This window comes from Parathielavia appendiculata (genome assembly GCF_033297405.1).
Source record: "Parathielavia appendiculata strain CBS 731.68 unplaced genomic scaffold N657scaffold_19, whole genome shotgun sequence".
In the NCBI taxonomy this organism is placed as follows: Eukaryota; Fungi; Ascomycota; class Sordariomycetes; order Sordariales; family Chaetomiaceae; genus Parathielavia; species Parathielavia appendiculata.
This window is the reverse complement of record NW_026944238.1, coordinates 68663-89465: the sequence shown is the minus strand read 5'-3', so window position 1 is coordinate 89465 and position 20803 is coordinate 68663. Positions and strand designations below refer to the sequence as shown.

At 54.8% G+C, this 20803-nt stretch overlaps 8 protein-coding genes and 1 non-coding gene across 9 annotated transcripts; 5 read left to right on the top strand and 4 right to left on the bottom strand.

The window, feature by feature from the left end:
- Positions 1-90: 90 nt before the first annotated feature.
- On the bottom strand, positions 91-1568 carry N657DRAFT_167749 (uncharacterized protein). The gene has a single exon (XM_062786059.1). It carries the CDS (start codon positions 1391-1393, stop codon positions 326-328), a length of 1068 nt encoding a protein of 355 aa, XP_062643852.1. The 5' UTR covers positions 1394-1568; the 3' UTR covers positions 91-325.
- A 645-nt stretch (positions 1569-2213) lies between these two features.
- Positions 2214-3432, top strand: N657DRAFT_658628 (ribosomal protein L22; the record flags this gene model as incomplete). Its single annotated transcript, XM_062794915.1, has 3 exons — positions 2214-2253; positions 2316-3224; positions 3293-3432. 3 exons carry the CDS (start codon positions 2214-2216, stop codon positions 3430-3432), a joined length of 1089 nt encoding a protein of 362 aa, XP_062643851.1.
- A 685-nt stretch (positions 3433-4117) lies between these two features.
- N657DRAFT_580352 (uncharacterized protein) lies at positions 4118-5133 on the bottom strand (the record flags this gene model as incomplete). Its single annotated transcript, XM_062789454.1, has 4 exons — positions 4118-4549; positions 4607-4764; positions 4802-4979; positions 5050-5133. 4 exons carry the CDS (start codon positions 5131-5133, stop codon positions 4118-4120), a joined length of 852 nt encoding a protein of 283 aa, XP_062643850.1.
- A 5457-nt stretch (positions 5134-10590) lies between these two features.
- Positions 10591-11246, top strand: N657DRAFT_580382 (uncharacterized protein; the record flags this gene model as incomplete). Its single annotated transcript, XM_062789457.1, has 4 exons — positions 10591-10670; positions 10747-10872; positions 10894-11020; positions 11094-11246. Coding segments are annotated over 4 exons (486 nt in total), but the record flags the coding sequence as incomplete, so codon positions are not given.
- A 643-nt stretch (positions 11247-11889) lies between these two features.
- N657DRAFT_649413 (cytochrome-c oxidase, subunit VIIa) lies at positions 11890-12692 on the top strand. Its single transcript, XM_062793716.1, has 4 exons — positions 11890-11921; positions 12034-12076; positions 12144-12174; positions 12239-12692. Exons 1-4 carry the CDS (start codon positions 11898-11900, stop codon positions 12324-12326), a joined length of 186 nt encoding a protein of 61 aa, XP_062643848.1. The 5' UTR covers positions 11890-11897; the 3' UTR covers positions 12327-12692.
- Positions 12635-13140, bottom strand: N657DRAFT_603369 (uncharacterized protein; the record flags this gene model as incomplete). The annotated part of the gene is made up of 2 exons (XM_062790144.1): positions 12815-13140; positions 12635-12716 (listed from the first exon to the last, which is right to left on the bottom strand). Coding segments are annotated over exons 1-2 (300 nt in total), but the record flags the coding sequence as incomplete, so codon positions are not given.
- Positions 12645-14337, top strand: N657DRAFT_603366 (uncharacterized protein). Its single transcript, XM_062790143.1, has 2 exons — positions 12645-13138; positions 13244-14337. Exons 1-2 carry the CDS (start codon positions 13058-13060, stop codon positions 13976-13978), a joined length of 816 nt encoding a protein of 271 aa, XP_062643846.1. The 5' UTR covers positions 12645-13057; the 3' UTR covers positions 13979-14337.
- N657DRAFT_649412 (glycoside hydrolase family 125 protein) lies at positions 14010-15986 on the bottom strand. Its single transcript, XM_062793715.1, has 2 exons — positions 14331-15986; positions 14010-14272 (listed from the first exon to the last, which is right to left on the bottom strand). The coding sequence occupies exons 1-2, from the start codon at positions 15827-15829 to the stop codon at positions 14185-14187; spliced, it is 1587 nt and encodes a 528-aa protein (XP_062643845.1). The 5' UTR covers positions 15830-15986; the 3' UTR covers positions 14010-14184.
- Positions 15987-17734: 1748 nt separating this feature from the next.
- Positions 17735-17821, top strand: N657DRAFT_t141. The gene has a single exon. It is a non-coding gene; the product is annotated as a tRNA-Thr (tRNA).
- The last annotated feature ends 2982 nt before the right edge of the window (positions 17822-20803 follow it).

Here is a 20803-nt window from a genome sequence, read left to right as displayed (position 1 = left end):
ATGGTGTGTGTACATAGCAGGGGTTTTGCGATGGGCGTTTGTATGTGCTAGAGGAGCGAGCGTTGTGTGCGCTTCGATCAGATACCTGATATTCGTCAGACATGTAATTTATTACAGTAATAACCACGCAGTTCCAAACTTTGCCTGTTCACCTTATGCATGTCCCTCATGTATGTCCCTTCTGTTGTACTTCGGCAACTATCAAGTGACGAATCTTCGCGTCAGGCAAAGAACGAGACATGTATGCAGTAAACAGATTGATCAAGCGAACACGAAACTCACACGACAACCACTGTCGCCACCGCCTCCCTCTCGTCATTTCGCCTCACGGCAGCTCAACCCGGGAAGTGTCCCCGATCTCCGGCACCCTATTGTCATTTCCATCCATCTCTCGTAACTTGAGTCCGTACGACGGCCCCAGCCAGGCGGGCTCTTGGCTGTTGATGCTTGAGGATTCGAACGGCGGGGGCGTTTCGGCCCGTACCGTTGCCTGGCGACGGCGCTTACGGTGGTAGAAGAAGGTGAGAACTCTGCCTGAGAGCAGAATTGCAACGCCAACGGCGACTCCGACACCTATTGGGACTGCCCAGTTGGGTTTGCCGTCGCCTTGCGGTGCGCTAGATTGCGCGGTTATTGGAGAGGATGCGCCCGCCGTGCCTGGCTGCGGTGTTGTCGCGGCCGACGCGGTAGACGCCGCGTCTGGATGCGACGCAAAAAGCGGTGGTGTTGAGGTGCCTCTGGATGAGGAATCCGTTGCTGTTCCGGGGGCAGGTGAGCTCAGCGAGGATTGGGTGTAAGTGGGCGAAGTTTGTTGTGCTTGGGGTACAACGACTCTCGGTAGAACCTTTTGTTGTTGTCTCACTCCCCTCCGTTGAATTTGCCGCAGTAGACCGCAATTTCGGCCCTGTGTACGCGATGCCATACACATCAAGGTTACCTGGATCGGGAAGTCAGCACAACCAACCATACACCGGCCCAAGGTGGGATTCAATTGCATACCAGGCAACTCGAAACATCCAGAGCTGCAGTCCCAGAATCCGTCTTGTTCAAAACCACATCGATCCATCGGCTCGACACCATCGTCGTTATGCGAGGGGACGACACAAAACTGCGGGCAGGCCGGGTTTGACCAATCCTCCTTGCTAAAGGCAGGCCCCGCGATAGAAATAAGGTTCGCGGTCTTCAACAATGTGAGCAGAGCAGATTGTGTTGTTGTGACAATAGTCCTTGATGTCGCGGCACAAGCCGGTCGGCTCAAGCCTTGCATCCCAGCAAGGGATATTGAGTTGGTCGCTTCGCCATTAGGGAGGTAACACTGAGGCGCCGAAATCACGACGACGGAGAAGAGGAGAGGGAGCAGAAGGGAGTCGAAGGGAGCCGTAACGGATGGCATGATGTTGCGTGCAAGCTGCAGAAATGGTTGGAATGGAGGGACGAGTGCACCATAACAATGGGGGGGTAGGTTTCTGTCGCCGTGCAAATGATCTGAAGAAAAGGTTCACGACTTCTCCGTGTGCAGAAAGGATAGCAGAGATCGGAGATGGGATGAGAGAAGCCGGCCTTGCAACAGCTTCGAAGGTCGACACACACCCCCCAACCTTCTACCCTTGGAAGGACTGTCAAGTACAAACCAAGCAGGCCGCAAACAATAGCATGAGTGCTCCGCGACAGTCCCCTCCGTGCAACAACACTCTCCTGTGTGTTGCCCCGGGCCGCGCACCCTCGAGCCCATGACTGCCCATCATGATACACTCGCTGTCCATATGCAATATTGCAAAGCGTATAAATCGAACCTTGTCAGAGATATCGCTTCTGAAGACCAACTTTCGGATTGGCGCGCTGGCTAGGAGACACGTAGATGAATGCGGACCAGGAGATAGAAAACTAGAAGATCCTCTTGAGGACACCCATTGATAAGTGAGAGGACACGATGGGACGTGTCCCGAATGCAGTGAGAGAAAGTCAAGGCGAGATGAGGTAGGCTGCTCCGTCAAACGGTCAAACCTCGAGTAGTGGTTGAGTGCAGAGGGGGAGTCAGGGGAGAGCCAAGAAAGGTGCACAAAAGGAGCATGACATGTTGACCGGTGGTGCCAAATGCGGCTAGCGTCTGGGCGCGGAAGATGCCGGCTGAACTTTTCCAATTTCCCGACTTGAACGTCGGCAAGAAGAGCGCTGAGAAACCACACGTCAATGCCATCCCCATCATCGCCGCCATGAGCCTCAGTGTGCCGTCGAGGCGGCTGCTCCGGGGTGGTAAGCAATCAACTACCTCACCTGAATCCGTAGGCAAGACTGACTCTGCTTTCCCATTCCAGCTTCGGCGCTCGCAACCACCCCGACGACGACAACAACGACGACCTCCTCCCTCCTCCCAGCTCTCCAATCCCTCTCCCTTACCCCGTCCACTACTGCCCGCCCAATTCACACGACACCCTCAAACCAATGGTTCTGGAAACGCAACAAAACCAAAAACGATAACTCCCTGGAGGAGCAAATGCGTGGCACCAAAGACGCCCGCGAAGCCCTGGCCAAATCCGTATCCTCCCGCATCGAAGGCCCCGCCATCTTCGAAGACGAGATCAAAGAAACCGCGGGCCTCACCGGAACCACCGACAAGCAAACTGGCCTCCCCGTAACCCGGGCCGGCGCGTCCCTGGTGCGCGAGCACCTCGCGCGCGCGACCGACCCCGACCCGCGCAGCCGCGTGCGCTGGGAGCGCAAGATGCTGATCCGGCAGGTGCAGCGTGGGACGAACCCCTTCTCGCGCGAGCCGCGGGCCGAGCGGATCGCGCGCACCGAGCGCCAGCTGACGAGCCGCAGCCCCTGGTTGGCGACGAGCACTAAGAAGCTCGTGAAGCTGGCGCACCAGATCCAGGGCAAGACGGTCGAGGAGGCGCTGGTGCAGATGCGCTTCAGCAAGAAGAAAATGGCGCAGGAGGTGCGGTACCAGCTCGAGGTGGCGCGGGATCTGGCCATCGTCGAGCGCGGCATGGGACTCGGTGCCACGAAAAATAAGAAGACGGATGGGCAGACGAACGAGAGTGCTGCTGCTGCTGCTGGCAAGGCGGTCGAGATCAAGACCAAAGACGGCAAGTGGGTCAAGATTGACGACCCGACGCGCATGTACGTGGCCGAGGCCTGGGTGAACCGTGGGCCGTGGCGCGGCATTGTGCCTGATTACCGCGCCCGTGGACGCATGAACATTAAGCACAAGCCGACGACGAGTAAGTTCCTGTACCATGTCCGGTTCAAGCCAGGTCGTGCCCCTTTTCTGACAGCAACGGTTACCCAGGCATCTCGATCGTTCTCAAGGAGGAAAAGACAAGGCTTCGCGAGGCCGCCGAGCGCGAGGCCAAGAAGCTCCGCCAAGGCCCCTGGGTGCACCTCCCCGACCGCCCCGTTACCGCTCAGCGACAGTGGTACTCGTGGTAGACGCTCTGTCCGCTGCGGGGTGTATATGCACAGCCTATCCTCGACAGACGCGAACGGCCGTTTCCGAGGTTCAGCCCCACCTTGGCCAGCCCAATGAGTTGTATCAGTAACACCACGGCAAGGTTAAAACCTCCGAGCTTGGGATTGTCACCTGTCCCATGGCAAGAATATGTACAAATAGAAATCGTTTCGCCGAGCAGCCACGCCGCTGGACCAATATGACAGAATTCAGTCAATTGCAGAATCCGTTTCCGGACGACACCGGACGCCGAAATCGATAAACCGGGGCCAGCAATGCCCTCCCAATATCCCATCCACCACTAGGACATAACCGCCTCAGTGTGAGAGTACCATAATCGTCCCAAAACTCGGGGTACACGCAACAACCCGCTAAAAGAGCAATGCATCCAACCATGTCATCTGCAAGATTTCTCGCCGTTCGGAAATCCATCATATGTCCCACCGATTTTCCCCGTGTCCCGTCCATGTCAGATGACCGCCAGATCTTTATGCTTGCGATCCGGTATCCCCATGGGATGGTGGTTCAACGGATGCCCATCTCTCTGTTTGCTGGATCTCTTTTTTGGCCCATGTCATACTGCATGCGATGCAGCTTTTAGATTGAAACACCCCTCCGCCCTGCACTCGAACTCCCCGGCTGTCCAGACCCAAGGGCACTGCCCAACTAGACCATCTGCCGTGGCTGCTGTCGCGGGAGCATGTCCTCGTACCGGCGGCTCTTCATCTCCAGATCGCCAGAGCCGATATCGTGATTCGAGTTATTGTCGCGCGTATACGAGTGCTCGTCGCTGGGCATCGGGTGCGAAATCTTGAACCGGTCCGTCCTGGCGGATAGCTGCCTCGCACGCCGCTTCCGCAGAAATACGCATGCAACCAGCGCAAGAATGGCGATCACAGCGGCAGCGACACCGACACCAACGCCGATCTTAGCAGCTTCGGTGAGGCCAGATGGCTCAGGGGTAGCGGCCGCACTCGAGGTTGCTGCCGCTCTGGTTGATGTTGCCGATGTACTGCTGGGGGCAACCCTGGTCGGGACCACCATCGAAGTGGCCGAGCTCGTTGCTGCCGATGACGACGATGACGACAATGTCGACGTCTGAAGCTGGACGATATGTCAAAACAGGGACTCGCTCAAGAGGCTCGGAAGCAGCACACTCACAGTCGTGCTTGTCGAGCTCGAGGTTGTCGAGGCCACCTCCGAAGAAGAGGAGGACGTCGATGTTGGCGCCTCGGTTGTTGTGGGGGCGGGAGCAGATGATGATGACGAGGTTGCCGGAACGAACCCCGGGGCGGCCGCTGGCTTCGCATTAGCTTCTGCAGCTCTCCCTACTCTGACCACGCCACTCACTTGCACACTGAGCAGCCACCGCGTTTGTGACAGTCGGCATATAGTCAGGCCCGCATGCTGCCAGGGCGCAGTCACGAATCCCCGCGGTAAAGGAGTCAACGCGGCAGAGGCAGTTGAAATCCATGGCCGCGCAGTTGAACTCGCCGGCCTTGTTCACCACATTGTCGTAACAGCCTTTCTGTGGATCGAGTTGTCAGTCATGTCTCTTCACAAGCACAGACCTCCAAGCCTTGGAGAAAAGGGCTTACTCCGCAAGCCTGCAGACTGTCGATGGTTTGGGGGCTGGCGAGCGCCGCCAGCGAGAGCAGCATCAAAGCTCGGACTCCCAACATGTTGATGTAGTTGTGCTGTGGCGATGGCGGATGTACCAACGGGTGAGAATTCGTGAGGATGTGAATAGAGGTTCGTCTGTTAAACCCAGTTTCAGGAACCTGGACGGCGTGGTGAGGTGGAAATAACCCGAAAACGGGCGCAAGGAAAAGAGTGAACTTGGCGGGCCTGGGAATAAAACCTCGATTTTGCGACTGAGGGAAGAAATGAGTGTGGTGAACCGCAGCCGAGAATGAAGTGAAAGAGTGAAGGGCACGCAAGACTTAGAGATAGTATTGAACGGAGGGAATGCGAACTTGAGATATCGATTGTGGGCAATGAAGGTGAGGAGGCCACAACTTCCTGGGTCGGCGGGCGTGCGACATGTTTAACTCTTGAGGGAAGGAGCCCATTTCATGAATCCGGGGAAGAGCAGCCCACTGACCCACAGTGGGCGCTGTCCCTGGGACCCTTGCAGCTGAGGTCCCTTCCAATTGCCTCATCTCCCGCTCTCCGGTTCTGTACATGGCCGATTTCCAACGCTCTCTCTCTCTCTCTTTACCTGCTCTTCGTCTTCTCTTTTCATTGTTACCGTTCATGCTTCGTCGCCCTTCGCCTTCTGATGCTCGATCCACAAGGTACCATATAGACTACTCGGAGCTGACGGGGAAGCTGACCACAAACCCCTGCCAGGCATAGACCCCAGCCCATACAGCCACCATCAACAAATTTGTTCACTTGAGGTGGCGCTAGACACAACTTGCGCGACACAAACGTGAATCTCGCTCGGGGGCACAAGTACGAAAACATGCTTATTATGTCTGTACTTCCCCAATGAATCGGCGAGCACGCAGTTGACGTGTGATCAGGATGGTTCAGGTCCGATGGACAGCGCCGATTTAGAAATGCAAGCCGGAATGACAATGCCGCATAGACGGGACATTTATTTGTGGCACGGCACGCTTAGACTGTCAGTCCCGTCCGCTCGGGACTTCCATTCCGCTTTTTGGAAATCCGATGGAGCATCAACCCGCTCCGGCTGCCAACAGTCCCAATCATCGGCGATGGAGGCTATAAAGTCATGCAGCAACCAACATTAAGATGACGTTTATCTGAACTCGGGCTCCCGTTCCTGGTTCCTGCATCGTCCGAACTTTGTCTTGCTGTACAACACACAACATCCGTGCAGAGATCCGCCACGGCCACCAGCAGGGGTTGGCGAAAATCAGAGCAAACTTGCAGTCGCTGATTCGTCCCCGTCTGGGACTTCATACATGATAGGATAAAGTGTCTGTTTCTAACACGTCATTGCAAAGTGTTAGACTCTTCGAGATGCTGATATCGCATCGCTGCTGAACATCGAGAGTCCAGAAAAGTTCCAGGGTCCGTTCCAGGTTCATCTTCTGGTGGGATGAGCATTCCAATTTTGGATTGACCGACAAGGGCCGACCAGGGCATGTATGCAGCCCCGCAGCTTAGCGGTTTCAGCATTCAGATTCGGCTTGGTGGGGCAGGAGCTTGCTCTCCCTGCTCATCACCGTGTCCAAGCTGACATCACTCTCTGCCTCGGCTGGGACCCCTAAGAAGTCGCTGTCAGGATGGCGCCGTGGAAGGGGAAGCTCAGCGCAAATGTTAGATTTCATAACATAATCATCTCCAGCATCTCGTTGGATCGATCCCCGCAAACCTTCGATCAGAGTTTGAACTCTTATCATCCCTTCCCTCAAACTGCCCCGCAAGCAGGGCGATCGGCCGCGTTTGCATTCGTTTCAGATCTTCGGCACACGCTTGTGGGGGGTTTTTGGCACGTTGCTTAGCCTGCGAGGCGTCCAAGCCGGTGAAGACAGTGACGGCGCGGCAACACAAGCATTGTCGGTGTCAGAGGTATCTTCGATCAGCGCCTCTTTCTCGACGTTTGTCACACTTCGGCTTCAACGAAACTCGCAGCACTTCGCTGGATCAGAAGCCACATTGGCGCAACTGACTAGAACTGGAGTGTGACGGTTCTGCCCTTGTTTCACTCCTTTCCTCACCAAGGTCGGGATAGCCAGTCTCCAGTAAGGTATCTTGGTAATAATTGGAGCAGCGTCGCCTCGTGACACGTGGGTTCAGGTTAGTGGCGTGTCCCTAGCTCCAGGTGCAGTAGAAATTCAAGGGTGTAGCACTATCGACATGCCCAACTCGTGGTGTAAATCGCTTGATCTTTGGTAATGTAGATGTTTGGTTCAACTGATTGAGGACAGAACACTCCGTCATTGACACCACTCAGGTCAGCTACCGTCCAATACATCGATCTCAACTGCTCAATCCTCTGCACCTTTAGTCTGACTACGGGTTCCGATGATAGATTGCGTCTCATGAAAAACGATCGAGATTATTCTATCCCATGGCGAATTTGGGTCTGGTACAGTGCGGGTCCAGAAGTCTGGATCCAAACTCTACCCAATTGAGGCACGCGACGTGACCGTGTTAACTACCATCATCTTCAACCTGCCACCACTCCTCGCCATGACGCCAATTTAGTTGATTTCGCAGCCAAAATGGCCGCCAGGAGGCAGGAGAACCAGGAGCTATTGCCAGAGCTTCGAACAGCCATTTGTACGCTCATTGCCACTGGCTGGACTCAGCGTGAGGTCAGGTCGCCCTTCGGCATGTCGAAGAAGGCCGTTCAAGGCGCGGTCCAACACTTCAAAACTCACGAGTCTTTCTATTCTAGATCTCGTCGCGGGCGGCCGGAGGTGCTCACACGGAGAGAGAAGCGGTATATCCTGACTCACATTAAACGGAACAGAAGCTCACTAATAAAGCACTCCTCTACGTTATAGGGACGCCTATCTTATACTCGACAATACGCCGCTATCTCCACCACTATAACATACGCAGATAGAAAGCAATGAAGCGAATTTCTTTGATAAAAGAAGTGGTAAAGGATACGTGTAACTCTGTCTACGACCAGCTCGACGATCTCGAAGGGTTCCTCCAGGTGTATAGCTCAAAGTCTTGCCCTGTTTTTTGTCATCTCTGACAATAATAGACTATGTTCTTAGATGAGTGTTCATGCTAAATGAGCACCGCAAATCCAACTGCCTGGGTATTCCGTTTCCCTCCTGAGAAGTTCGGCCCTCGATTTGTCAACCTCCGGAACTATGTAACGTGCCACGAAAATCCCCGTTCCTGTTCTCATGGTTATGTCATATGCCTGCGGTCATGCATACGTCATGAGTCTGATCGTACGTCTGTGGTTACGCCTGTGCATAGGCCTCTGCTCCAGCACTTAGGGTCTGGTTGCATGCCCATCCTGTCATCTAGCTCTTGCTCTCGTTGTAGCAATATCGATCTTGTATGTGCGAGCTGACCAGACCTTGGTTGGTGCCCGTCGCATAACGGCGAATATCTCTATCATGGTCTGGGAAATTATCTCGAGGGTGGGGAAGAGCAACCATGTTATAATGGTTCGTGATAAAACTGTTTTAAAAAAATAAGGATACATGGCCAAATCCTACTAGGATACTCTCGAGAGTGGCCTTCAATATTACGATGAAATCAGATAGTTATTCCTAGCAAGACAACGCGAAAATCTATATATATAAGTCGACAGTAGAATGGCTCTATTCTCGGGCTATCTCCTGGACCGAATGACCTACTTACAGTCTTGATTTAAACCTGATTGACCATATCTAGGCCTGTATAAAGCGATATTTGCAGGAAATCTTCCCAGACCTTTGACCCCTTAAGCAAAACCAGGTCGATATCGGAAAATTCACTGTGTGCCTAGAGGAGGCGTGGGAGGCTGTGCCACAGGCCTATATTAACGGCCTGATTAATAGTATACTAAAAAGGGTGGCTGCTGTCAAAAAAAACCGAGGGTGGTATATACGGTACTGAAGCCTAGAGCTCAGGCTCCTAGCAAAAACAATCAGTTTTCCAACCAGATTTGTAGTTCTCGAGATCCTTTGTTAGGTAGTAAGGTAAACGGAAGAGGCTGGTGTGCGGGAAACCTTGGATCCAAATTTTGGGCCCGCACTGCAGTTGATCAAGGCCTCTCTGATAGCCGGACAGCTTAAGCTGTATTGTCCTAGGCCGCCTGCCAAAAGAATCCATCTACGAGGGGACGACAGCAAACGTTTCTCTGTAGCTTGGTGTAGCAAACAATGAGGAAAAGTATAAGCCCAGGCTCTGCTGCGTTGTTCAATCAACATTTTCGTGGGCGAATCTTCTATCTGAACGTGCATCCGTCTCACTGCCTCCAAGAGTCCGAACTTGGAATAGCAGTCGGGTCCACGCAAATTTTCGAGTTGGAACTTGAATCCAGTTGGAGTAGCCAACGAGCATTTCTAGTCCTCAACTTTACATGGACTGCGCCTGAGATTTCTCCAAGGAATGACCGCGCTGTTGGGATTGCAGACCCAGCAATGTCGTGAGAGCGAGCCGGCCATAGAAATGTTGTGTATCCAAGGGCAGGCTTGACTGAATGTCTTCTTCGCCAAGGGTTTGACGTTCTCCTGAATATCATTCTTGACTTGAAGCCTGTACGGCATCCCACGCCCTGTACATGTCCACGGGTAACCGGAATCTTATTCCCTTAGCGAGTGAACTTAGGACATGCAACCTCCTCCCAAAAACGGCCTTGCTTCCGCGGTTGCGTCGCGTACAGATCCGAAATCTTCATCAATTGCTTACAGACTAGCTATCATGAGTCTGAAGCTACTTTGTAAGTTCCACATCATGTTTGAAGTCTTCGTTAATATTTTTTCTTAGGTACGCTCTATTCCCTAGGGAACGGTCTTGTCTGGTGTGCTGTTTAGTGAGCCTCAATGTTGAGGCCTCGAGACTGGTAACTATATGGTGTTTGCCGCACTCCCAAGCCCCCTAATCCAGTCCTCATTTTGACTGCGAGCTGAGACTGGCCTATTTATACCCCTACGGTCAAGAAAGACTCTGTTTTGTAGCATAGCAAACAAAAAAAAGCCGGCGCCGTCTCCTGCTTTGACCGGTTGCCCATAGAACCCGAAGCATTCCGGGCTGTGTCGACCTTATTGGGTCGAGCAGCAGAGAAGGAGACAGGTGGAGCCCTGAATAAGCTGCATGGATCAAACTCGATCGTTGACAAGTGGGTCCCTATGAACGTTAGCAACACGACAGGATCCAAGATGCCTTTGACTCTGCCTTTCAGGTTATAAGTAGCATGAGGTTCCTCCATGGCAGGATCCCTTTCTTTGGCTCACATCAACGTCACACACCGACCCGGATCCGTTGCTTCAACAATCGCTCGCTACAGCGCCTCCTCCCAGCCGCTCTCGTTCAAGATGGAACTCGCAGCGCTCGCCGCTGCCCTCTTCGGCACGGGTGTACGTCTCAAAGCATTGGGCATCTCAATCCATTGGCACTGTGATGCGAAAATGAATGCAATAGTGACACCATAGCCCGTTCCTCTTGGGCCCTCGCCCGCGAACCCGAACCCCGACCTCGACGACGCCAACGACCTCGAATGGGAAGTCGAGGTGCCCCCCGGCAAAACCGCCGCCGTCAACTACATGATCGAGTCCGTCTTCGACCGCCTGTTCGCAGATGGATGGGAGCCGCCCCCCTACGATCACCCAGCTGCCTCCACCTCCACCGGCGCCGGCGCCGCCAAGCGGGGCACTTTCGACCACCTGTTCGCAGATGGGTGGGAGCCGTCTCCCACGACCCCCTGCCTCCGCCTCTGCCGCGGTCAAGCGGGCCACCCACTTCAGCCAGGGCAGCTACTATTGTGGCGGCCCGTGACCGTAATTCCACATCAGCCCCTTCTGGAAGGGGCTTGAGCACCTCCGCCGCATCGGCAAGGCGTACGTGCACATGCACCCCGGCCCCGGCGCCTGCGCGAAGGTGAGCTGCAGTCACGGAGGTGCTGTTTTTGTGTGCAATGATGTACGTTGTTCGCCTTTCATTTGACGCTGGTTTGTTTGTTTCTGGTTGGCTGACGAGAACGTGTTCAATACAGAGACCCGAGGAGTGGTGGCTCGACTCGTCCGATCGCATCGCGGACGGCCTGAGCTTCCTCTCGCGCTGCACGAGACCCGCAAGCCGCGACGTGGCTGGACAGCTGTTCCACCCTGACAACTCTAACATTGTGGTCTGCCATGACAGCTGCTGAGCAGATGCTGGAGGTTGGACGACGGTGAAGTGCTGTGGGTCTCCATGCTCAGGAATGGAAATGGTTGGGTGTCGTTTCGCTTCTTACGCATGGCTTATGTAATTGATCAGTTGCTCCTCGGAAACTCGATGTGAATGAACCTTGTTCTTTGTCATTGTGAGCCGAGGAGAGTTTGATGGCAGATGATGGCTTGACCGGAGAGGGTGGTCCCGTTGACCAGGCCCCTTGCTCAGCACCCGGCTACCTGTCTGATGATTGACTCTGCCATCAACGGCTCATCGCTGCACTTTCATCTTAGCCCTCAAAAACGCGCTCCGGCAGTACCATGCGGCAAGTATCGGTGGAAATGCGAAGCAGCAACACGTGACATGACAATGGTTTTGAGGCTAATCGTGAAATAAAGGAGTTGCGGTAGAGAAAGGGGTTTCTCGCTGCCATAAATCAGTTGCTGGTGTTGCAATGCAAAGAGAAGAATTGTGCTGGATTACCTAATCTTCGAAAATTGCCGAGCGCCGGAATCCAGATCACGTGCAGCTTAGCTCCAAGATCAGTTCATCTTGGAAGCTCCAAGTCGGAATGTTGTCAAACACCGCACCACCCAGCCACGAGAACCTCTCCGCACCCCGCGTTGACTAAACAAGACCCGATAAAATGGCGATTGCACCCATTACTGGTGTACGTTGTACCCCAATATTCAAGTCGTCCCGATAGCGACCCAATTCCCGTCACCCGGCCGCCGACCGACGAAGAGGAGCATAATATAGATGATGAGCTGACGGGATCTTAGATGCTCCGCCGGGGCCTCATCACCGATCTTAGCATTGCGCTTGGTGAGTCTACTTTCTGGAGAGATGCAGGTGGTAGGGCGCGCCTGAAGGAAATGCTAACCGCATGCAGGTCTTGGATTTGCCTTTGCCAACGCCTTCTGGTATCACGACCCATGATCCCGAGCTCCCGGCCGTGCAGAACGCGAACCTCTAATCTTGCACTAGGTACGGCTACCATGTCCCGCGCACCAACGCCCGCGACAGCTACTACAGGAAGTTGGAGGAGCAGCGCGCTGCGAGGCAAGGGGCGTGAGTGTGTCGGGATGGCATGACTGGGCAACGCAGGGCTGCAAAACCCCCGACGACGATAGAGAGGGAGGGAGTAAACATGAAGGGGCGGGAGATCGGTTGTGTATCATACGGATAGACAGGGGCAGCAGTTGAGTCAGTGGGCAGGACCGTGTCTGTTTCCTTGGGTAGAGGATATGGTGTGGCAGCAAGCGCCAGTATCCTTTTTGCCGAAAAAGTAACCGATGTCTAGCCAGACTTGTTGTTCTTTGCAGCTGCTTGCGATACAGATTTGACGCTGTGCGCGCCCTGGACGTCTGGCGGGCTCAATTCTGGCATTGTGGTGCTAGCTCGAGCTGCGGTTCCTTCCCAAGTTGTCGTTTCTGCCATAAAACCGCCCTTTTTGTCCTGACAGCTAAACTCTGCATCAGTACATCAAATCCGCCAACTGATCATGGCTTGCGAGTATGCGCTGGAATTTCGAATTCCGGTCATCGAGGATTGAGCACTCACCTGCGGAACCAGCGCTGGACCGGCCAGCACTGCACCGGGCTATCGGCCAACTCGGGATGCCGGACCACGCATTCGTACTGCACGAGCTCGAATAGCTCACAATCCCTCGCCAAATCAATTCGACGCCCATTTTCCGTCTTCCGCACTTTTCCATCGGCACTGATTTGCACCGCGCCCGAGAGGTGGCCGGCAGGGAAGGTTGGGCAAGGCGGCGCCATCCCAGCAGGCCCGTCGTCCAAAGGGATGCAGACGATACGAGGCGCTGGTGTCGCGACAGTCGGCGCTCGCTTACTTAATGAAGTCGAGGAGACAACTCTTGACGAAGTACGTGGCGAATTGGCGACGAGTTTGGCAATTTACGATGGCTTGACTCGAGGTTGGAGGGTTGAAGTTACGCGAAGAGAAAATTACTGATTGCTCCCAATCCAGGTCCTCGCTTCTCTCCGCACAAGCCTGGCAACAACCAGCGATGCGAACGACAGCAATACTGGCAATGCACGAATACCAAACTTCCCAATTGGCCCGCTCAATGGGCTCGTCAACCGCCATTTCCGCGCGACACAGTCGGCCGCTCTCGCCCTCACCGGCCGCCACCGCGAGCTGCTCTACGTTTTGGTCGCGACTCTGATCAGCCCGCCGCATGACAAGGCCGTAGCCATCGTCGATTTTGAAGGCCGTTTCGACCCCGTGCGGCTTTTGGCGACATGCCCGGCTGACGAAGGCGCAGCTGCAGACCCGACAAATCCTGGGTCCAAGCACCGCGCTACCGTCCAACGTGCCGACCTGGACCATGTCCACATCCTCCGTCCCGCCCGCGGCAGCGCCGCACATATCGCCGACTGCGTCGCTTGCATCGAGAAATACATGCTCTACGGGTCACACCGGAGCCGGGGCCGAGAGTGGTGGGGTACCGTGGTCATCGGAGGGGGCCTCAACCCGGCCGGGAGCGCCTCCGGTGCTGCCTCTGCCCAGGTCGCCGTCACGGCCGACTGGAAGGGCTGGCTGCGTGTCGACCGGGCAGAGGTGCCGAGCTTTTGGGATATGAGCGCCGCGGAGGCGCTTGCTGACCGGGAGAAGCGGCAGGCTGCGGTGGAGGACGCTGGATGGGTCGCTAATTCCCCGTGGGGAAGCTTCATGATCTGCAGGAGGGAGCGAGGAAGGTGAGGTGTCAGTTGAATGCGGAAGTGACTCTACTGGTCAGCACTGGCGCAGGTACATGCTGTTGACCCCGACGGCTCCCAGCGGCACTCAGACACAAGCAGCTTACTGCACAACGACAGTGGATACTCTAGACATTGGGGGATACTGGGGTCTCCGGGCCGAAACATTCAGCTGTAGCTTGAATTTTCACTGCCCACACTGTAGTCATGTCACTGGAAACTCTGCTGTAGGATGTGCGGCTTTCGAACGCGCAGGTCGAGAATCATCTGGCCAAACAGCCCGTTGGCCCACGAGAACCTGCCATGCCAGTCAGCATCTTCTCTCGAGACCTTGAAACCAAGAATGAAAGACTTACCACTGCCGCGTCCACTGGCTTGCATTGTTTGAGTTGACGCTCTCGTGCATTAGCCCCAGCCCGTCAGTGCTGCCTATCAGCTCCCGCAGTACCCTCACGATCTCCTCATCGTCGTTCGACGTCAGTATCCGCACAATGCTCGCCATGGGCCACGCCATGCCCGGCCCCGCATGCGGCCCGCCGATCGCGTCGAGGACCGACCCCTTCATGAAGTATGGATTCCCGTCGGCACTCAGCAGCCTCGCCCTCGTCCGCACATACACCGGGTCTATATTCGACAAATCCCCAGACAGGGGCGCCGCCAGCAGCGACGGCAGGTTCGCGTCGTCCATGACCACCGCCCCGCCGTACCCGTCCACCTCGTACGCATACACCGTTTCGACACCGCTCCCGTTCGTGCTCACAACGGGCACGATGCCGTGCTTGGTCACCGCCTCCCTGATACTCGTCGAGAAAGCCGCCATCTCGTCCGCCAGCCCGGCCGGCGCTCTGTCCGCGAGCGCGTCCACGATCAGCTTGGCGCTCCCCAGGTACCGCGCGAACATCATGTTGGCGGGCACAAGGAACTGCAACATTGTAGCGTCGTCGCTGGGGCGGAAGGCGCTCCGTATCATGCCCGTCTCCCGCACGGGGCTGCCCAGCCCGTCGTTGGCCATCGTCTCAGTCGAGCGCGTCGTCTGCCTCGTAAAAGTGTAGGCGCTGGGCAGGACGGCGCCCGTATCCGGGTCGTAGGTAGGCGCCGTCATAGACTTGGCCGTCTCCAACACGGCCTGCAGAGCCTCAAGCCACAGGAACTTGCCAAAAAAGTCCGCGTCGTGCGTGGTTTCGTAGTAGTCTGTGCTGAGCTGCAAAAACGCCGCGAGGCTGTCCAATTCGTACTTGCACTCAAACACGGCCGACTTGTCGTAGGTCGGGAAGACGATGTCGGAGGCCGCGGCCGGGTTACTGGCGGGCGGGATGCCGCTTTCCGGTGGCGGCTGGAACGAGTTGCAGAAGGGCGCCGTCAGCAGGTAGCGCGCCTGCAGGTTGATGACGCCGCGGTAGAGGCTGGCGATGGAGTCGGGCTGGTTGGCCGCCGCCGGGTCGGGTTCGACCAGGGCAAGGTAGGACTGCAGCTGATTGGCGCTGTCACGCAGCCACATGGCGTCGATGTCGCCCGTAATGATGAAGGCGAGTTCCTCGGCCCGGTTGTCGGCGGCGTGCCCGCGCCAGCGGATGGCCGTGTCGAGGGTGTTAGGGTATGTGTTTTCAAAGAGGCGGTACAAGTCTGGGTCGGCGAGGGCCAATGTCATGTTACTCAGGAGGGTCTCGACTGTGGTTGAGTTGAAGGTGCGGCATGAAGGAGCCGGACGGGCTGATGAGAGGGCATGCTTGCCAGAGGAGAAGGGCTCATGGCGGGACTTTGAGTAGATCGAGTAGTCGGGGCACTTGGGGGCTTGAGATGAGACGACGTCGACCAGGAGGCCTGCCAGGAGGATCTGTATCTGGGAAGGTTTCATCTTGTCGGCCAAGTGTGAGGAGATGGATCATGGTCTCTAATGACAAGAAGTGAGGGCAGACACGAGGGGTCAGTCAAAGTTAAAATGCGTTGCATTGGGCCCGTTGGTCGCCAGGGTACCGCGGGGATCAACGGTGACACGGCCCTCGTCATCTTGCTTGGTTGGCATTCTATGATAAACAAACTCCCGAGGCGGATGCAAGCACACAAATGAATTCATGGCCATTAAGGACTGCCCAGCCGTTGTCATGCGGGGACCTGCATCCGCTGTGCCATAAATATGACTCGGGACCGGCTCCTGGCCGTGGCATGATCTTGGCTTCTCCAGATTGCGGTTTTCGCCCGGTGCAGTGCTGATTTTGGTTACCTGGGTACGGTAGTACTTGTCTTATACTCGTTAATATAAGCGCATTGATTCCTTAGAGTTACATCTCATGCTCAAGCCTTAACTTGACAGCTTCGCCTTTGACCGAGCAATCCACAAGAAATGGATCCTCAGAGTCTCAATTTCCAAATATAAGAGGTCAAGGGCTGGAGCAACAGGCAGTGGCGAGCACGAGGGCTCTCTCCTCAGCCTGGCCTAAATACCTTGACTTCCGAAGTTCTGAAGCATTTTCCCCACCACCCTTGACCGATATTCAGCCAAATTGGGCTTCACTTAAGGTAAGCCACTCTGTGTAACGTGCTATAGCCTCAGATCCACGAAAGTTGAGGAGGCCCTCGGGGTGCCATGATTTCTCAGCATGTATTTTGTAGCCACTTGAAGCATCGAACGGCTGATCCGTACTCTGCCTAAAGGCGCCTCAGCAGGACTTCAGTAGTACCTTGCCTTAACCGCTCGAATTCCATTTTGTGGCTCATTGTAGGAGGCGCCATTTCCACCTGAGCGACGCAAACACCACTCCTAATCACCTTTATAGGAACTTAGGATGGTGTCACCGGTGAGCGCAACTGACCACTGCGTAACACCCTCGAAAGAGGGACCGTGCTTCAAACTGTCTAGTCGATCCAGGAGTTGCGCACATGAACCTCACATTGTCACGACCCGTGACAAATGGAACATTTAATGAACGCCTTCCTTGAATAAGCCGTGCGGTACTCAAGCCGTGTAATTAGCTTGCAGCGCCTGTGAACCGCGTATGATGGCTTCTCTTGGCAAGCTAATGTTTCTCGCTCATGTTCTGGCAAGTCGTCAACATAGCACTGATGCGCTGTTCAGGCAACGCTCTAGTCGCTCCTTGACCTCCTTCGCGCGTGTAAGAGTCATCGCCCATTCACCCTAGCTAGCATGGTGTACAATACAACAGCTCGAGTTGCAGTTGTTGACTTAAGAGTTAGATGATACGGATCCGAGTTTTATAACCAAAAAGCCATATAACTGTTGGAGACTATTCCCTTTCGGTCGAGCAGGTGTAGTTCGAGCTGTTTCCGTGTTAAAATCTCCGGACTCCAGCTCCCCACTGAGTCCACTCAGTTGTTCATACACTTTTGTGATCGTAGCTGTTTCATGTTGTACTTGATATATGCCATATCACCCACATATAAAGCGCACTGAAAATAAAAAAAAAACCGGATCATTTACCTCTTACTTGGAAGAGCGTCATACTATCAAACGAGGGCTGCTCCTTCCTTGTTCGAAATATGAAGGGAGTGCTACTGCATGTCAACGGGAGACGAGGCGGCTCCTTCCTCTTCACAACAACATCGAAGTCCCTCCTTCCTGTTCAGAGCAATACTAGACTCGGTTCTTCTCTCTTGCACGAGAGATCTAGGGATGGTGCGCTAAGCGGCTAGTTCAACTCGCTTGGGGTGTTGTATCGGCGTATCAGGTTGGTCCTACTCGTCCAAGTGAGCAATCAACCAATGAAAGTCTTATGTTTTACTATAAGGTCTACAAAAGCTAGAGGCCTTAGTAGCTCAGTGGTAGAGCGTGTCACTCGTACCTTTCTCATGCGGAATGACAAGGTCCACGGTTCAATCCCGTGCTGAGGCAAAACTAAATAGAGCAGAGTAGTTCTGAGTCTGTTTTTAGTATTTTATCACCACAGCTCCGGACAAAACAATTCCCCTTTTGTCTCTCATCATAATGTTGAACATCTCTATCGTATTGATCCACAAGTCCTGCAAATTCAAGACATCCTAGAGCGTTGACTTAGCTCCTACAGTCCCAACTCACCTACCCTATAGCGCGGACAACCGACCTGCTAGCTCTCCCGAACGACTCAAACCCTGCCCAAGCACCTACCTTACTCTAGACCCCCAACTCGCGCACTTTTACTCCTCCCAATTGCCTAAAGCCCCTACCTCCTCTGAGTCACGAATCTTATACGTTCACTGCCCTGCGTATGGGTTCTTATCCCATGACATCCTGAGGCCCTGGCTCATACTCCAGCGAGTCTCGCCTTGAGACAATCTCTCTGTGACTTTCTGCAGTCATCCGCATGAATGAGTGGGAGAGCAGGGTATAACGAGAGTCACCGATCTTCGAAGTTGGAAAGCAGCTGAGTAGCAAACTGACATCTCCCAGCTCACTAACCCTATCTAGCAGCCTTCTGAGCATCCCCTCCACCAGACCTCGTAAAAATTCCACCCCAGACATGCAGAGCTGACTGGCTCGTGTAGGGCTTTAGGCGGTACCCGTCCCTTCTTCGTCTTCCAATCCGGTTCTTTGGCTTGCTCATCCACGGTTTGGTGCTTGCGTTCCTGCCGTTGTAATCTCAGGTGCGTTGTGGTGGTTGTAAGGCGGATCCTCCGAATTACCCATTGGGGTGAGGTGGGCGCTAAGTTTGGAATCTGCAGGAAGGCTTTTTGTTGCTGCTACCGATCGCCTAGCAAGTTGAGAAGGATGCAGGAGGTGGATTGGGAAGGGGGGGGGTGAGGTGTGCCGGACATTGCGAGATGCTGGCGCTGGCAACCGAGCGTGTTGAGGCGGGGCTGTACAATACAGTCTTAGCCTTGGTTTGTTAGCATGGTACAAAGGCGGTGAGGGGGACGCGAAAATCGAAGTGAGAAAATGTACGAAAAGTTAGACAGGGAGACGAAAAGGAGAATATGAGGAAGAGTAAAGAGAAAGAGAAGAAGAAAAACAAGAGAAAAAGAGAAGCAAGAGAAGAGGAAAAATAAGAGAAGATGAACAAAAGAGAGCAGAAAAAGGTGATCAGCACGCAGTTTGGCTTATTTCCTTGCCAAGTTCCGCGCAACTGAACAAATCAGGGACGGATTGTAGTGCTTCCTGGTTGTTATTTTGGCTGTTGAGGGTTGATGTCCAATGTCACCACACGGGTAGCCACACCAAGCACAAAAGGCAGCAAGGATATGAAGAGCCATGTATTTTCCCTTCACATGCATGGCCCGCACCGACCACCGCATCGTCCACAGCTTGCGCCTTTTCACCGCACCGCACTCTTCCTACTAAACATTGTTGCCCCTTCCGATCTGGTGGCCTGCCTCTGTCTTGCCCGCCCAGTGCTGTTATGTCACCGCGCCACGACGCAACAAGCCGAGCCCAGTCTGCGGCTCACAAAGTGCCCAAGAGCCTCGACAACCATGTCCGAAATGTCCTTTCCGTGCCAAAGGGGGGGTATCTCTGAAAGTCGCTGGTTTCCAAATAGCGTCTAGGTAGGGAGGCAATGATGAGAAGGAAAACCGGGAGATTGGGAATGAAAGGGAGAAAGGGGTCCGAGAGATGCAACAAAACCATGGCCGAGTTGTATCTTCCAGACCAAGAACCGTCTAAGTCGAAGAGAAAGTGCGTGAGACATGAGTTTGTTTTCCATTTCATCGTGGTGTCCAGACGGAGAGTAAACGTGAGCCCAATCGTAATGCGAGCCAAAACCGAGAACGCCGTGGAAGAAACCCGATGTCGTGTCGTGTCTTGACCCCATGTCCAGAGCCGGGATAAGATCAAGGAGATGTAAAATGGACGAGAAAGCCATGCATTGCCGAAAAAAAACCGAACCCAAACATGACCGGCCACGCCCGTATGTGGGTACCAAATCCGCTTAGGCAACCGGAGCGACAGGAGCCACAGCCGGCGCCGGAATCGGCTGTCCGCCGCTCATGTCGACCTCGGCCTGCAGCTCGCCGTTGGCGCCACCCTTCTTGTTGCAATCGCGGGAGATATGCCCTGCCTCGCCGCACTGATAGCACGTCTTGCCGGCCGTGTTGAGAGGGCCGCCGTTAGGAGCCGTGCAGTCCCGAGAAATATGTCCCAGCTTGCCGCAGGCGTAGCATTTCATGGCTTGCGCCTGGCAGTCGCGAGCAAAGTGATTCGGGCCGCCGCACTTGTAGCAGGTAGCCGGACGAGGACCGCCGACGAATCCTCCCCGTGCAGGCCCAAAGCCACCCCGAGCAACAGGGCCTCCTCTGCCGAGTCCAGGAACAGGAGGGTTGGGGCAGTTACGCTGTGAATCGACAATCAGTACTGGTTTAACATGAGTCTCGCGAGAGGGTCAAGGGCGTACCGCCAGGTGGCCGATCGAATCGCAGTTGTAGCACCGGTTGCCAGCACCGGCGCCGCTCAGGCGGAGCGTCGGGCACTCAGCCTGAACGTGACCCAGACCTTGACAGTGGTAGCACTGCTTCGCCTTGGTAGTGCGGGGCATGGGGCACTCGTTCGACTCGTGGTTTGGCTGCTTGCCTGGTCCAGTGTCAGCGGATGATCGAAGCATCGGACAAAGAAATGTCGTACAGTTGTAGCAGAGCCTGTGGGGAGACGCGCAGGCCTCGGCATGGTGGCCAAGCTCACCGCACTTGTAGCACGCCCGACGAGAGACAGACGACATTTTTGGATGATAGTCTGCAAGCGCGTTAGCATATAATGACGCTTCATCCCGTGTCCGCTCCCATCTTCGCCGACACGTTTGCAGGCGAAAACACTTGATGAAGAATTTAAGGCTCTCGTGGCATCTTCTGGTGATGCGGATAAAGCATTCGGCCGGTGCATCTGAGCCGGCCGCTCATCGGGGCCATACTG